The sequence below is a fragment of the Lytechinus pictus genome, chromosome 4, assembly GCF_037042905.1.
Source record: "Lytechinus pictus isolate F3 Inbred chromosome 4, Lp3.0, whole genome shotgun sequence".
In the NCBI taxonomy this organism is placed as follows: domain Eukaryota; kingdom Metazoa; phylum Echinodermata; class Echinoidea; order Temnopleuroida; family Toxopneustidae; genus Lytechinus; species Lytechinus pictus.
This window is the reverse complement of record NC_087248.1, coordinates 3886995-3902931: the sequence shown is the minus strand read 5'-3', so window position 1 is coordinate 3902931 and position 15937 is coordinate 3886995. Positions and strand designations below refer to the sequence as shown.

At 36.8% G+C, this 15937-nt stretch overlaps 1 protein-coding gene across 4 annotated transcripts in view; it reads left to right on the top strand.

Moving 5' to 3' along the window:
* Positions 1-15937, top strand: part of LOC129259163 (brefeldin A-inhibited guanine nucleotide-exchange protein 3-like) — a 36084-nt gene that overhangs the window by 6830 nt on the left and 13317 nt on the right. The window contains exons 4-18 of one of the 4 annotated variants that reach the window (XM_054897460.2): positions 257-394; positions 1537-1605; positions 2551-2655; positions 4289-4384; positions 5117-5153; positions 7773-7839; positions 8325-8444; positions 8924-9257; positions 10302-10414; positions 11062-11240; positions 12335-13023; positions 13379-13526; positions 14023-14195; positions 14634-14799; positions 15363-15479. In XM_054897460.2, coding sequence (XP_054753435.2) covers positions 257-394; positions 1537-1605; positions 2551-2655; positions 4289-4384; positions 5117-5153; positions 7773-7839; positions 8325-8444; positions 8924-9257; positions 10302-10414; positions 11062-11240; positions 12335-13023; positions 13379-13526; positions 14023-14195; positions 14634-14799; positions 15363-15479 — 2551 coding nt within the window. Of the gene's footprint in view, positions 1-256; positions 395-1536; positions 1606-2550; positions 2656-4288; positions 4385-5116; positions 5154-7745; positions 7840-8324; positions 8445-8923; positions 9258-10301; positions 10415-11061; positions 11241-12334; positions 13024-13378; positions 13527-14022; positions 14196-14633; positions 14800-15362; positions 15480-15937 lie in introns of all 4 variants that reach the window. The other 3 variants (XM_054897459.2, XM_064098099.1, XM_054897462.2) reach the window with 3 other exon arrangements.

Genomic DNA, 15937 nt, shown 5'->3' with positions numbered 1-15937 from the left:
TTTTAAGCAAAATTCTTTTAGTGATACTTTTAATATGTTGATGATAAAAGCTGATAGCAGTTTTGTTTTGGCTTTCCCCATATCCCCCATTTTTTTTAATGATGAAATGTGGACAAGATTAGTTATAAATATGAAAAGATGCTTGCAGGAGTCCCCCATGAAATACACGCCTCTGACTTTTGGTGAAGTGTCTGAATATTGCTGGAGATTGATTTTATACTAAGATCAATATCACTGTGCATTTTCCTCCTTGTAGAAAGTAGTAACTGATGAGAAATTGAAGTGCCGAGAGGGTGAGATAGAGCATGAAGATGATACCATGCCAAACCAGATCCTTAGAGCAGTAGCTGTGACTCCATCACTGAGTGAGGAGCATCAAGTAGAGATCATGAAGGTCAGTTATGATGATGGTGGTGGTGGTGGTGGTGGTGATGGTGGTGATGGTGATGATGAGGTGGAGGAAGAGGATGATGATGATGATGATGGTGGTGGTGGTGGTGGTGGTGCTGGTGGTGATGATGATGGTGGTGATGGTGATGATGATGATGATGGTGGTGGTGGTGGTGGTGGTGGTGATGATGATGATGGTGTTGGTGGTGGTGGCGATGGTGGTGATGGTGATGATGAGGAGGAGGAAGAGGATGATGATGATGGTGGTGGTGGTGGTGGTGGTGGTGGTGGTGCTGGTGGTGATGATGATGGTGGTGATGGTGATGATGATGATGATGGTGGTGGTGGTGGTGGTGGTGGTGGTGGTGGTGGTGGTGGTGGTGGTGATGATGGTGATGATGATGATGATGATGATGATGATGATGATGATGATGATGATGATGATGATGATGATGATGATGATGATGATGATGATGATGATGATGATGATGATGATGATGATGATGATGATGATGATGATGATGATGATGATGATGATGATGATGATGATGATGATGATGATGATGGTGGTGGTGATGGTGGTGATGGTGATGATGAGGAGGAGGAAGAGGATGATGATGATGATGATGATGATGATGGTGGTGGTGGTGGTGGTGGTGGTGGTGGTGCTGGTGGTGATGATGATGGTGGTGATGGTGGTGGTGGTGGTGATGGAAGTGATGACCAGGGTGATGAGGAGGATGATGATGATGATGATTTTGATGATGATGATTACGATGATAATTGATGATGATGATCATGATTTTGATGGTGATGAAGATGGTAATAATGCTTTGGTGATGATGATAATAACAGTGGTAATGAAGATGGCCCCAATAATAATGATAGTGATAATGATGGTCATTGCAATTATGATCATTGTGATGTTGATTAATAATGATTATGATTATGATGAAGATGAATATTGTGACGATGATATAATAGTGGCTTTAATAATGATGTTTATGATTGTGTTCATTGTGACTATAACCATGCAAGTTATCATTTTATTCTCCCTGAATATTAATTTCTTTTGTTAGGTAGCACTTTTTGGTTTGTCATACTTAATAGTATTTTTCCCCTTTCAATATTTCATTTCTCTTACAGCTTCTCTTGATGGTAGCCTGCTCTAATCCATCTCATGTGTCTCCGCAGACTGTTATCAACATTGCCAAGGTATCCTACAACCTCTAAATAAATCCTTTTTGCTTACTTTGATTTTTATAACATTCCATCGATGATTTACCAGTTTTACCAATGCTTACAGATGTATAGTATTATCCTATTTACTTTAAATATAAAAAAAAAGAATTGTGAAATGAGAATGATGAATAATTATGTTGTTCTGTAGGACGTTTCATAATTGTTCAGTCAATCCTCTCAAATGCATTCATTCCCTTTAAAGCTGTCTGAAAACCGTGAGATTTTATGTTGTAATATTAATTCTAGACATGCCTGTACTTTACTTCATCTAAATTTTTTTTTTATTGGATGGTATTTACTACCCCCTTTCGAAACTGCCTTGGATGAAATGAGTTGGGCTACATATTTTGATTACCATTGAGCATTGACTGTACTTAAAACTTGCCTCTTTCTTGACTAGTTATTTTTTAATGAAATAATGTAGACGGAATTTAGATTCTTACCATATTTGAAAAAAAAGGCTGCTTCATTATAGACATGTGGTAGAGATGTGTCTTCAGTTGAGATGCAACTTCTGTGACCAAATATAATTGACCAAGTATGTATACTTAGACAAATACCAGGTAGTAGAGATATTTTTGCATAACAGAACTTGGATCATGTATTAGAAAGTTCTTAACAGATCTAAAGCTGCAAGGTACATTTAAATCGCATTAATGGTGAATCCAGGTTGGGGCACACCCGGCCGGTGCCCCCCCCCCCTCCCCCTTGCACAAGTGGGGACATTTTTTTTTATTGTCAAATTTTCCTGACATCACCATCAATTGGGAAGGAAGACCCTTTTTGGGGGCTTGTTAAATTTTTTTCTGTACAAAATGCCCCCCCCCCCCTTTGGAAAATCCTGGATCCATCCCTGAATCGCACGCACTGATGTTGAAAAACCATTTTATCCTTTACCATTTCCCATGGTTGTCCCAGTTTTGTCAATCGGTGTATCTCCAGAGCAAACCTGAGGTCCACAAGGCATGTCAGGTGACCATTCTTCAGGTCATGACAGATGTAGCTCAAAGCACCAATCGACAGGTAGAAATGATAGATACCAGTCTCATATTGTCTGCTTGGTGTCTTGCTGCAGTCATGTTGCATGAGTATATATTGGTGTCATATTATCATGCATATGTTTTGTAATCTTGTTCCAGCAAGTTGATTGTATATTTGTATGCTGTTCATTATAATATTGGTATAATATTTCAGTTAATCTTAGTGTTTAACCCAGTGACATTTCTTTGTAATTTTTGCATGTCAGATTTTTTAGGAAAATGCTGACAAATTATAGCTCCATGGTCGACTTAAAAAAAAAAAATTCTTGGGGGGGGGGGTGATCCACTGTTGTTTTTTCTCCGGGGTGGGGGGGCAGGGCTACTCAAATTATACCATGATACCTATGTGACACACCAAAGTCGAAAATAGGGGGCTCTGGAACTAAAAATTAGTCTTATATAATGGGGGTCTCCAGAACGTCTCTAGGATCAACGATTGCTAGTAATGCAATGCTCTGAAACTGACCATATTAGAAAATGGGGGTCTCCAGAATGGTCCATTGGCGCCACCGGCTGAGCAGTTCATGACGGACACGCACTAGAACGCGGAACCACAAATTTAAGGTCTCCGGAACGGAAAAAAGGTGATAATTACTGATGCTCTGGAACGTAAATTAAGGCTGAAAATGGGGATCTCGACTGTGGCACATACTTATCATACATTTATTCTAAGTACAGGGTAGCTCCCTGGGTTATCTCCCCTCTCTGTGATGAATTTTATAGCCTGTCAAGCATGGCAATGAATGAGAGGTCCTGTTGATTATGAAACATTGCTCTCATCCAATCACACACTCATACCATCGTACACTTCATTTTTTTTCTTTCTGTATGTAATCATGATCCTGTCTTTTTTTATTCAATATTACTAGTACAATTTTATGTTATGGTTTGCTCATTTTCAGAATATACTAATTATCTATTAAATGTCAATATTATATTTTTTATTGATTTTATATAAAGTTCATATGTTTTCAGTGTGATATGTAATAGCAAGTATCACTGTGGACCCAGCTATTTAAAAAATTTTCCTTGTACAGGTATTTGTGTCCCTTTTTTCACTTCTTTTGCTCTGTATTTCCAATTCATCCATGTATGCACAGGGAAAACATCAATCATATCTAATGTATGACAAGCTTTTTACAGAATTTGTGCCTCTTGAGTACATGTATATGGTACAAGTTTGGGGCTGAAATTCAAAGTTTATTTCTGGACAAAAAGGAAAGCCTAGACTGATGTCCTACCCTTGTAAACTAAGCTTAAAGGGACTTCAAAATGTTTCTGTGCTGCATGGTTTTTTTTTTTTTTGGCAGGGGGGGGGGGGGCTGGGGATAAAGATGATGATAATTATTTTTGCTTTATTTAGCACTTAATGCCTACATGTATTTTAATCAAAACTCTCCCAGAACTCAATGATAGTGCAACAGTTTTTTAGAGATCAAGAGCATTCCAAGAAAATTCCGTCAACATTTCAACTCATCTTCAATCTATCTGCTAAATGTATAGAATAGTAGGCCTACTGCATACTGTATGATTGTTGCTCTACATGTATGTACCACTGCATTGTTTTTCATGTACATGTAGCATGTCAATTTGTTTTTATGTGTGTGTGTCTGTAGGCTTGCATTGATTGGCCCATTCGTCATCCCAGTCAAGCAAGTAATGCTGCTAAAATCACCCTCACGCAAACCTTGAGTGTGCTGTGTAAAGCGCTAGTAAGTCTGCTTCTTGTCTTATACCCGCAGCCATTACATGCAATAAAATGTTCTGTATCATTTCTGTGTCAATTTTAGTTGATTTATTATACACATGTAAGCAAGAATTTTTCCCCTTGATTTTGAGATTGTTTGTAAATTGTTCCACATAAATGCTTGTTTCCCACCTGTGTTGAAACTTTACATATATGTGGTGGGAAAAGAGATCGACTATGAATTATCACAATTTTACACCAATGCTACACACAGATTGATGTATACCCCCCCCCCCCCCCATGTACATGTAATGTAAATTATAGGTAAGTCTAAATTCATGTAAAGTAACTCCCTGTTGAACTATCATCCTACATGTATTGATAACATCTTAAGTTTGAAAAAATTGAATAGATTATAAATAATTCAAATTTTTAACATCAAGAGTATGATTTTTTTTAAAGAGCAATAGCAGGTTGGTGCACTATATGTATTTATGCAACTTGTGACTTGCACATAGCTGCATCTAAATGACGCAACTATGTATACTCTGTCTGTAGTAATAAATTTACATAATTTGTTTAAAAAATAATAATAATTGATTTGGTAAGATTCATTGACATTTCTTTAAAGAAGCATGTTATCATACATGTATAATCTCATTTTTCAAAAAAGTAAAATTTTCTGCTTTTGCAGCCATTCCTTTATCATTGTCTTATAATGCTTTCATCTTTATACCACTATGCTATTTCATCCCAGGTTAAAAGCACTATCATGTTAGACCATGGAGAGATGGGTAAGAAATTTCATTGTTCCATCATAATTATATTCATAGAATTGTTAATATTATCAAAACAATCCACTCATAATGTACATGTTGAGCTACACAGTACAAAAGTTGTCTAATTGACCTACTCGGAGATATGTAATGTGTCACAAAGCATGCATATAAACTCAACACGACCAAATACAGGATTGTTTAATATTCACTATAATTGTGACTGAGTTTCCAAGACCTTTGAATCCCTACAGTAGTGAGAGTTTGACAAAACTTGCTGTATTGTCTCCATACTGTTAGTTTTAGGTACCCATTTCATACAAACATGCACATCACACAAATACTCTATCATTTGTGTTAATCACAGACTACACTGTACAAAGACTCCAAAAGCATAATTGAGGTTTGTTCAGCCGTGAAATTTCTTTTTTTTTCTGATATTTATTTTCAAAATGCATTTTCTGGCTAAAGTCTATGGAATGTTGATTTCTATCAAAGCTATGAACTTTCCTAAGTTCTGATATCTTTATAAAGCATCAAATTCTACATATATTTTACTTTTATTATTGGATATTTGAATGCTTCGGAATAAAGTCCTTCAAAAGAAGTTTACCTTTGAAGTACATTCTCACATCCATAAATTATTTATTTGATGTTTCCTTTTCAACAAACCTCTCCTTGTCTGTGTATATTATGTACTATATAATGTTGAAAAAAAAAAATTCTCAATTTCAGCTGATATCTATTTTCCGCTATTAGTTTATGATATATGTCTTGATATCCATTTTGATTTTATCATCCTTTTTCTTTCCCTTTTTCCAGACATTTTCACAGCACCTTTCCTCATATTCTATGAATTTCATGAAAGCTGATTATATGCACATCGTATTGAAATTTGTGTAAGCCTGTTTATATGTAGTTGGTAAAAGCTGTATTGCAACATACATGTACTAAAACCAAACAGAATCTGGAGCAAAAATGGTTAAATAAGTACCCTTCTCAATGTATCATGTATGCCATGCATTCTTTCCAGAGGGGACGCCACATACATGTTCTGTACAATAGTGTCTGAATTAAAGAAATCCTTTGCAGAAAAAATACAAACAGGAATAACTGAAATAGATCAATTGACATTTTATTAGCCACATGTACATGTAGTGCTATTTCTTGCTCCACATTTTGTTATGGTTCAGTGTACAGATGTACATGTAGATGTACATATTTGGATGTCACACACATTCTTTGAGAAAAGTAATTCATGACATTTGTCCATTTTCGTACAAAAATATTAGTCCTGGAAGGGGACTACAATAAATGAATAATTATATGAGATGAAACTTTTGACCAATTGCACACAGGCTCTCTTTTGGTACATGTACCATTTGTCTATAATGAAAATAAAATATTGCTTTAATATGACTTTTAGTCTATGCAGTGGATAATCACAATATTTACTGGAATCATAAAAATCATTTTTTAGTTTATTTGAAACAATAATACACAGGATCATTCAAAATGTTATATCATCCACTATACATGTTGCTTGGAAGTTGCCAGCTACTATGTGTGTTTGACATTCATTTATGTGTTCATGTACCTGTACATCTGTAAATAATTCATTTGTTTTTCTCTGAAACTCTAATATTTACCACATATTTCAATTTACTTTTGACATGCTTTTCATGTGGATTTCAAACATATGTAAGTCATTTTGCACCACTTACATGTAGATACCTGTGTGGATTTTCTGAAAATGTGCGTTTGTCTTTCAATGATTAATATACTTGTTCGTGTTTGTCATTCTTTGCCACTAGCATACATAGTTTTTTCAGTCGCACAATATTCTCAGCTTAGATTCAAAGAAAAAACAAAGTACAGGATAACAATGTAAGATAGGCAATTGTGATAGTGATAGAATTTTAAAAGGAATACAGTTTGTTGTATGCATGTAACTTGAAATTTAGCAAATGATGTTTTTAGATTAAATTCTTTAACATAACTTTAGCATTTATTGTTTTCATAACTAATGCATGTTCTCTTTTAAAGTTGGTGGGAAAAAAAACATTGAATTTGCAGTTAAAGAAAATAGTACCAAGGCATTGATCCAAGATTTACCAGGGGGGGGGGGGCAAAAGTTTTCTGACTAACCAAAAACTAACAAGTTCGGATTACAGAAGCTCTTTTTTGTCATTATTTTTTTCATTAGCCAAAGAAGGCCTCAAAAACTCTGCCCCACCCCCTTGCCATTCCCTCCCTTTTAACCGCCAGATCTACATGTATGCCTATGGTAAAGCTAATCCTGCTTTAAAAAAAACCCATGTTTATTGTATATTTCTCTCACGATACTTACAATGTATCGTTCCTCAAGCTTTTTACTATGCTTTGTATATGCATGCTTGCCTGATGATGGATAGAATTTTATGCCATTTTCTGTAGAGCATTCCAAAGTGCTTGACTTCCTTCATAAACATACTACAGATACACATGTATTGTTAAGTATATTATATATTTATCTTTCATTTTTGCAGTATTACTTGTTTTGCATGGTATTCCATAGCATTTTTTTCAGAGTAAAAGGACTTCATGTTTAATGTATGTTTTGTATTGCAGCTTCTGTTGATGATGGTGACGATGAAGACCGATTATGTGGTGATGTGGTTGCTGTACTGGGGTTCTTATGTAACAAGGTCTCAGAAACTCACAAGTAAGTCCTTCTAAAATAATTTTATACTTCGCATAGATTTAAATGCTCCATCGATTTCTTAAGATGATGTGATTTTGTTTATACATGTATGTGTTAACAAGAGACAATTTTCTGTGTATACAAATTTATGAATGCACTAAGAAATAAGATGGTGCAGATATCCACATTTTAACGATTATGTGGTTTAATGAAAAATAGCTTGTGATTGGAATTACTTATAGTCCAGCTATTCTTGTACATGTATACTACTACTAATAACAATTATACTTGCTTATATAGCACTTAACACTGTATCAGAAGTCTCTAAAGCACTGTACAGTAATGCAGCATATACCCTGGCTTAAGCAGAGCAGCTGTTAGGCGCGCTGCATTTCAAGAAATAAATTCCTACCCATTCTTCTCACTTGGGTTGAGTGTAGCACAATGTGGGTAAATTTCTAGTAATTCAAGTATTGAAAACCATTTGTTTTGTATTATTTTGTTAGAGCTGGAGCCAGCACTCAGAATCAAACGCAGCTGACCTTTGAACTGGAAGCTATCTTGGCCATGCTTACCAACATGGAGCCCAACCTGCGAAGCAGTTCAGCATTCCAGAAAGTTCTTTGGTAAATACATTAGTTTTCATTTAATCTATCAATTTCTTTGTAATCTCGTAGAGTTTACGTGAACATGTATGTACATGTATATTCTCAATGAAAATCATAATGCCCATTTAAGACATTTATACAAGAACACAAATGAATTTTGAACAGTTGAATGACATTCATGTACATGTAGGTATCCAAACTTCAAACTATAGTTCAGTCTGTATATCATGGTCAATCTTCTGTAAGTCAAATTATTGCTTTAGCCACAGCAATTGCAGTACCAGATTATAAGAAAAACTCTGCTACTTACTTTTTTTCGATTTGAATTTTACTTATTACGTCAAACAGATTTCTGCGGTCCCAGGGGATTTCAACTTAAGCTGAGTCTTCCCTTGTGTCATTTAATACAAAGTCTGGCATAAATACAATTTCTCTTTTTCTTAAAACCTTGTCTAAATGCCTTCTTTCTGCTTATTTGATGTTCTAATGTAAAACAGGCAAGAGCTTTGCCCCACCCTCATCGCGATCCTCGGTATCCCCAAGGACCAGAAATCCATCATCTCCTCTAACCATCATCCCGACCACCACCATCATCCTGGTCACCTAGCAACCAATCATCATCAGGAGCACGGTAGAGGATCCAGCAGCGCGGTGTCCGTTCCCGTCTCCTTTCGCTCAGCCAGGCACGTGATCTACTGTATAGCAGGAGAACTGATCAGACTGGTAGGGTGTGTGGCTTCTATGAGGCCTGTGATTGGTTCATTGCTACACAGGATGTTGCTGTTTCCTCCGCCTTTGCAGAGGAACGAGGCCCTCAAGGTCCTTAAAGAGGTAAAAACAATGTGTTTTTGGTGAAAAAAAATAACACTATATTATACAATTAATGCAGATCATTTAACTACCTTTTGAACAGTTCTAATATACCCAAGATAATAGCTGAGGGTGTTGGGACTGTTTTGAAGGTCTCTACAGAGGTCTCTCTGCACTCGACCCAGGTGAGGTAAATGGGTACCCGGCAGGATTAATTCCTTGAATGCTTGAGCGCCTAGGCAGCCCAGCTAAAGCCGGGGTAATAATAGCAGGGCCCGCTGGGAGAACAGTTTTCGGAACTGAAGCGGCTACCCTGGGTAAATATACCGCTATTATTATTATTATTATTATTACAGTAATAATAATAATAGTCAATTCTTTTATAGGGCATAACACATTATGAATAAATTCTCTATGCGCTTCCAAAGGACTTGAGTATTATTACCCCGGCTGTAGCTCAAGCAGCCTTTCCAGCGCTCGGCTTTTCAATGAATAAATTCCTTTCAGGTACCCATTGACCTCACCTGGGTTGAGTGCAGCACAATGTGGATAAATTTCTTGCTGAAGGTACGTGATGGCTGGGATTTGAACCCACGACCCTCTGTTTCATAGTCCAGAGACTAATCCACTGGGCCACAACGATCCACGTTGTTTAGGTTTTGTAGATGTACTAATGCCCTAATGAAATGTTTTATATTTTTTGTTTTATGAAATAGTGGTGCAAATTACTCTGATGAATTACACTCACCTGAAAGCCATGAACAGTCATAATACTTTTATTAAATTTCATGTATTTATTTATCTTTATTTATTGGTATATAATGCACAAATAGATATAGTATAGGATGAAGGGGTCAATTTACAAGTTTGTGAATTACAATAAGATTACAAAGAAGATGATCAAAACACATGTTTAGTATCCAAGTCCTTTGGAAGCGCATAGAGACATTATTCAAAATGTGATATGCGCTATACAAGAACTGTATATTATTATTATTATTAAAGCAAGCTTTAAAAGTTTAATACTAGACCTGTAATAGTGAATGGACTATTTCTTCACTGTAGATACTGTCTTCACCTGGTCGGATCCTGGACCTATCTGGACCTGCTATAGAGGGAGCTGAGATTACATGCATGTCAAACAAGGACCATAAAGCAGACCTGGACCTCATCAAACTGTAAGTCTATATCTCACCCTCTCCATCTTACAGCATTTACTCTCTTAGACCCAGATTCACAAAGAAGGTTTTAACTATGATGGGATACCACTCATAAACTACATGTACTTTGTTTATGCATACTAGAATAAGTGCAAATAAGCACATAATACTCATGTGTGCATCTACCGCAATTATTGGATCATATACATGGTTTGTGCACATTTAAAAAAAAAGCAACCTCCATGTAAGTGAGAGTTTATTGTTGGAGAGGGCTTAAACATCCTCTGTGAATTCAGACCTCATAATTTGTCTCGAATGGTCACTGTTCAGTCATTTTTCTTTCCATGAAATATCAATTTTTCTTCTACCTTGACCTGTTCAAATTTCAGCTTTAAAAAGTTATATTTTTTGTGAAGATATTTATTTTCACTTGCCCATGTTTTTCAAAACATATATTGCACCCAATCCTATTCAACATCATCACATAAAAGTAAAAAATGAACAATAGTAAGGTTTTGTCTTTCTTGCACTAAACAGCCATTTTACTTTTTTTTTCATCATACATGTAATTCATTATGAATATGTAACACTTCAAAATTGATCTATCAGTAATTTTAGAATGATATCAGTCTAATGTTGTTTCTCATTTTTTCCTATTGTTCAAGACTCATGGATGCTATTTCTGAAGCGTCTGGTTGCCATGAGGTGTGCGTGTCTAGCATTGGATGTGTGGGGGCGCTGTTAGCCTCGTTGGAACAGATCAGTCATGGGAAAGGAATGAGTCAATGGCAGGCAGAAGAGATCCTAAGGAGAGCAAAGGAAAAAGAAGAGGAAAACAAGAAAGGTAAGATCATAGGGACATTGAAAGAAACCAATCGATTGCAACTTTGCAATTTTTAGGTGATCTGCTAGAAAATTCCAATTATTTTGCTTTAGCTTAAAGTGACAAATTTATTGAAATATAAATGAATTTAGATCCAACTATTGTGTTTGCTCAGTTAGTAGAGCATCTGCCTCATAACCGGGAAGTCAGGAGTTCAAACTCCAGTCGCGTCAGACCAAAAGACATTAAAAGATGGGAGTTGCTGCTACGCTGTTTGGCGTTTCAAGATTCAAGGGATAGATCTACATCGATCTGGTGCTGCACAGTGGCTGCCGGGCCCATGATTAATTGGGCAAAATGAATTTTCGGAGTGATTCTGATTCAGATTTCTATTTCGAACAATGAATTATGGATTTTCATTTTCAAGTTATTTAAAGGTCAAGTCCACCCCAGAAAATTATTGATTAGAATCAATAGAAAAATATCTAACAAGCATAATGTTAAACAATGGTAATTCCACATGTTCATGGAGGAATAAAACTCGATTTCACAGGGCAAGGGGGAGAAAATCAGAATATTTAATGTTTCATATAATAGAATACAAAATAAATAGTGAGTGGATGACATCATCAGTCCCCTCATTTGCATACCGACCAGGATGTGCATATAACTGTTGTGTGAAATTAAGCGAAATATTGAAATGTCATAACTTTCTTATTTTACATGCAATTTTGATGAAATTTTCAGTGTTATGCGTATTGGATTCTTCTCTTTTTATTCAAATAAACTTTTTGTTGGGGTGGACTTATCCTTTAAAGTAAAATTCATGAAATCTCACTGATAAAAATGTTGAAGGGGGAGGATGATTCTGGCCCCCAGTCATTTAGGATTAATATTTTAATTTGAGATGATATACCCTGTTGCCGAATTGCATTGGTAATTTTGTCATGCCACAAATAACTTTGAATACAAGGGGGATGATATGGTTTTATTTTATCCTTAATTTCTATTTTATTCTACTCATAATTTTCTATTTAAAAAAACATTGTCATGCTGCCATTATTTTTACAAACGGCTTGTTGATTACAATTGTGTTAACACCCATCGCTTTTCAGAAATGGAACAAGAAGAAGATGGACCACCTTGCCTTACACCAGAAAACCTTCATATCAACTTCCAGCCAGAGCGGAAGAAGACACTCCTTGAACTCGCTGGAGCCTACAGATCACCTACGGGAGATGGGAACCAGACTGTTGAAGGTCTAGAAAGGGGCGCAGTGCAGAATGGAGATGGAGAAAGGGAAGGAGATGGTGATCTACAGGAGGTTGATCCTATCACACCAAGGGGAGGATGTGATAATGGGGATGGATTGGTAGAAGGAGTGCAGGAAGAGGAGGTCCAGGAGGAGGAGGAGGACAAGGTGGTGGACCAGGAGGATCCTGTTGCACTTGCTGCAGCTGCTTTTGCCGCCGATGATGATGCAGAGGAGGAGGTAGTGGATGATGGTACTGGTGATGCGGGCCAGGATGAGACCAGGAAGGAGGCGGAAGGAAAAGAAGAAGAGAAGGAAAAGGCAGTCGAGACCAGCGAGGTTGTAGAGGAAGGTGATGGCAGGGAGCTCGAAGAGCCTGATGAAGATTTAGGGGAGGACTCACCACTTATCTCTCAGGGTGATGATATCAAGAATGGTGTCCAACATCCTGAATCCAGTGCATCAGCTTCAGAGGATGTGAAGGTAGAAGGAGAGGATGGAGAAGCTAAAGGATCATCTTTACCAGGAAGCCCTTCAGCTGCTGCAGAAAAGGTTAGAATCTTATTTTCAATCATTCTATATTTACTTCACATATGAGCAACACCATATATAAGTGTGTAAGAAATAAGCAGAATAAGTTTTATTGGTAAATGAAATGAGGTTTACTTGTAAATACAGGTACATGTAAGTCTGCCAAAGTTGAACTTCTGTATGTAAGTTGAACAATCGCCCGAGTTGAAGTAATTTGCAGACCAAAACATGAAAAGATCCACTTCTTTAATGTTAAATAAGTTACAGAATATAAAAGTGATTTTGAAGGTTGCTAAAGGCCTTTAATTAGGCTTACAATGATCAAACATTTCAATTGAGCTCATTTCAATATTCCTTTCAAATATTTATTTGGCAGGCTGCTCTCCTCATTGCAAAGAAAGAGAAAGAAGCTGCCCAGGATTTTGCTGATGCTCTCCTCTCCATGTTACCAAGGTTTCTTGCCATTGATGATGTCACCGATGTTGATAAGGCTATTCAGCTGTTTGCATCCAGATATGTAATTGGTAAGTATAGTCAACATTACATACATCGACTTTTCTCATATACGTACTAATTTAATTTGATTTAAAAAAAACAGAGAAACTGATAAATGATACATGTAGCTATGGAAAGTCACCAATGCTAACATCTAAAATTCATATGTTCAAAGGAATTAAAATTCATGAATCTTCATGACTCTGTTTCCTTATGTTGAAAGAAAAGGTTTCAAATTTAATGTATAAAGTAGATTTAGGTATATCCATCTTTGAAGTTTCTATCCCTGGAGTTACATGTTATGGGGCATGTATTTGAGTGTCTCTTTGGGGGCAACAAAGGCAAAAGTTAAATTGAACAAAAAAAAATTGAAGTTTTTTAATGGAAAATGAGGTATAAACTGCAATCAGAAACAAGAAAAGGGCTCAGTTTCAGCATTTGTCTAGCCCTGGGTGTCATTTCCTAGATATGTCTCCAATCTGCACAATGCTCTTATGATATTTCCAATTATCTTGCTCTGAGTAGGGTATAGCATGAAGAAGTCTGAAGCAGAAGGTGATAAATCCAACAAGTTGAACCTGACTCCAGTCATCAATGCCGATGGTATCTATGTTGCTACTTACGCCTGTTTGCTACTCAATCTCAAGCTTGTGAGAAGTGATCATTACCAGAACCCTGCATCTCTACCTCTGACACAGGTGAGTTACCTCCTTATAGCATTAAATTACAGACCTTAACTTTCATGATTCCCTTCCTTGCATACAGTTATGTTCAGTACTCTGGCACCTTGTTCTTTTCTAGTTGAATAAAGTTGTTTTTTAAATATAGGAGAAAATACTTGTTGCTCCACCTGGGCACTGTTTTACAATGAGTTGCGATAGATTGAAATGAAACTCAAATTGCAATTGAACTAAAATTCCCATCTCTTAACTCCTCAGATGCTTGCATTAAATTTCACTACTGCTTTTGTCAGATTATGCTCTGGATTTGCGTGTTAAATATCATGACTGCGTAGGTGCTTAAGTATGACATTGTGAAACAGAGAGTAAAATCTCTCATTTTTTCTCTCAAAATACCATTGTCTCATTATAACAAACAGTGCCAATTTCTGAGGATTTTGAATTTTGAATTTGCAGAAACAATTCATTGACAGTGTCCATTACAGCGGGGTATTGGTGTACCTGTCGGCCAGTTGGCTGGGTGAGCTTTACAGGATTATTATAACCAGGAACCTTCTGGAGGAAGGAGGCTACCAACCTTCAATGGAATACTGTAACCGGGCTCTTATCTCCATCCTGACAGGTTAGTTGAAACGTTTTAGAGGTGATTCAGGATAATGATGATAGTGGTAAAATGGATAATTATGATAATGACGATGATGATGATGTAGGTGTAGTTAGTAACGTTGACAGGAACGATGATGAATATAGATGTTGTCATTTCAATTGGGGTTTTTATGCCTAGCCCACTCGTGCAGTGCAGCAGGCATTATGTCTAAAGGTCACCTACAGTCGGTTCTTCAGTCAGTCCTATTTTCATTGTCATGATAAATCAAAAGTTGGGTCATGAATGCACACATCAAATGATATACTTATCCAAAAGCTGTGAAGAAAATCTGCCTGTTGATTGGTATTATTTTCAAACATTTTGGTACAATCCAATAAGTTCTACTCGTCTTCGATAAGCATTTGAGACAGTAAACCTCCCCTTCCTCCTTCAGAGCTACAATTTGTTGCAGTACAAGATACGTTTGTTGAAATTTATTTTTTAGATGATGCCCTGCTCTACCCAAAGAATGGATTTTACAACATCACAAGGGAGTGTTCCAGATCATGTTGAATATATTTTGTTTCCCCTCTCTTCAGATCTTGATGGATTAGGAAGTCAAGAGCTTGGAGGTCAGATGCTTCATGATGCCCCTACTTACAATCAAGGGATTAAAACGCTACCAGTCAACAACTCAAATCTAGAAGGGTCAGCAGGTATGGTTCACATTTTAGTCAAGAAGGGCAATACCAAAGTAATCAACCTATTTGTACCTCTGACTCCGACTTTCCCCCTTTCTTACTCCCCTGCATGAACTGCTAAAGCCATGATAAGGTGAGAGCATTACACATTTCAGGAAGTTCCTGCATATAGGGGATTGGATAAACATATTAAATGGAATTGCCTAAAAGTAACATTTCGATAGTAAAGAGAAGAGATAAAAACACAGCGATGTCTGTAATTCATCTCCAAGGGTCCAGATGTAATTCCAAAAGGCACAGGTTATCAACTTGATCCCCGAATGTACAAGTATTGACAGAATGCCTTTGTGATATCATGTCCCTGTTTTGCTGGTAGCCCTTTCTTGAAGAGCATATGCATCTGCATGCCATATTCAGCGGTTCCATGGCATTTTGTTCCGGCGACAATTGATCCACACACTAATGGAATGACC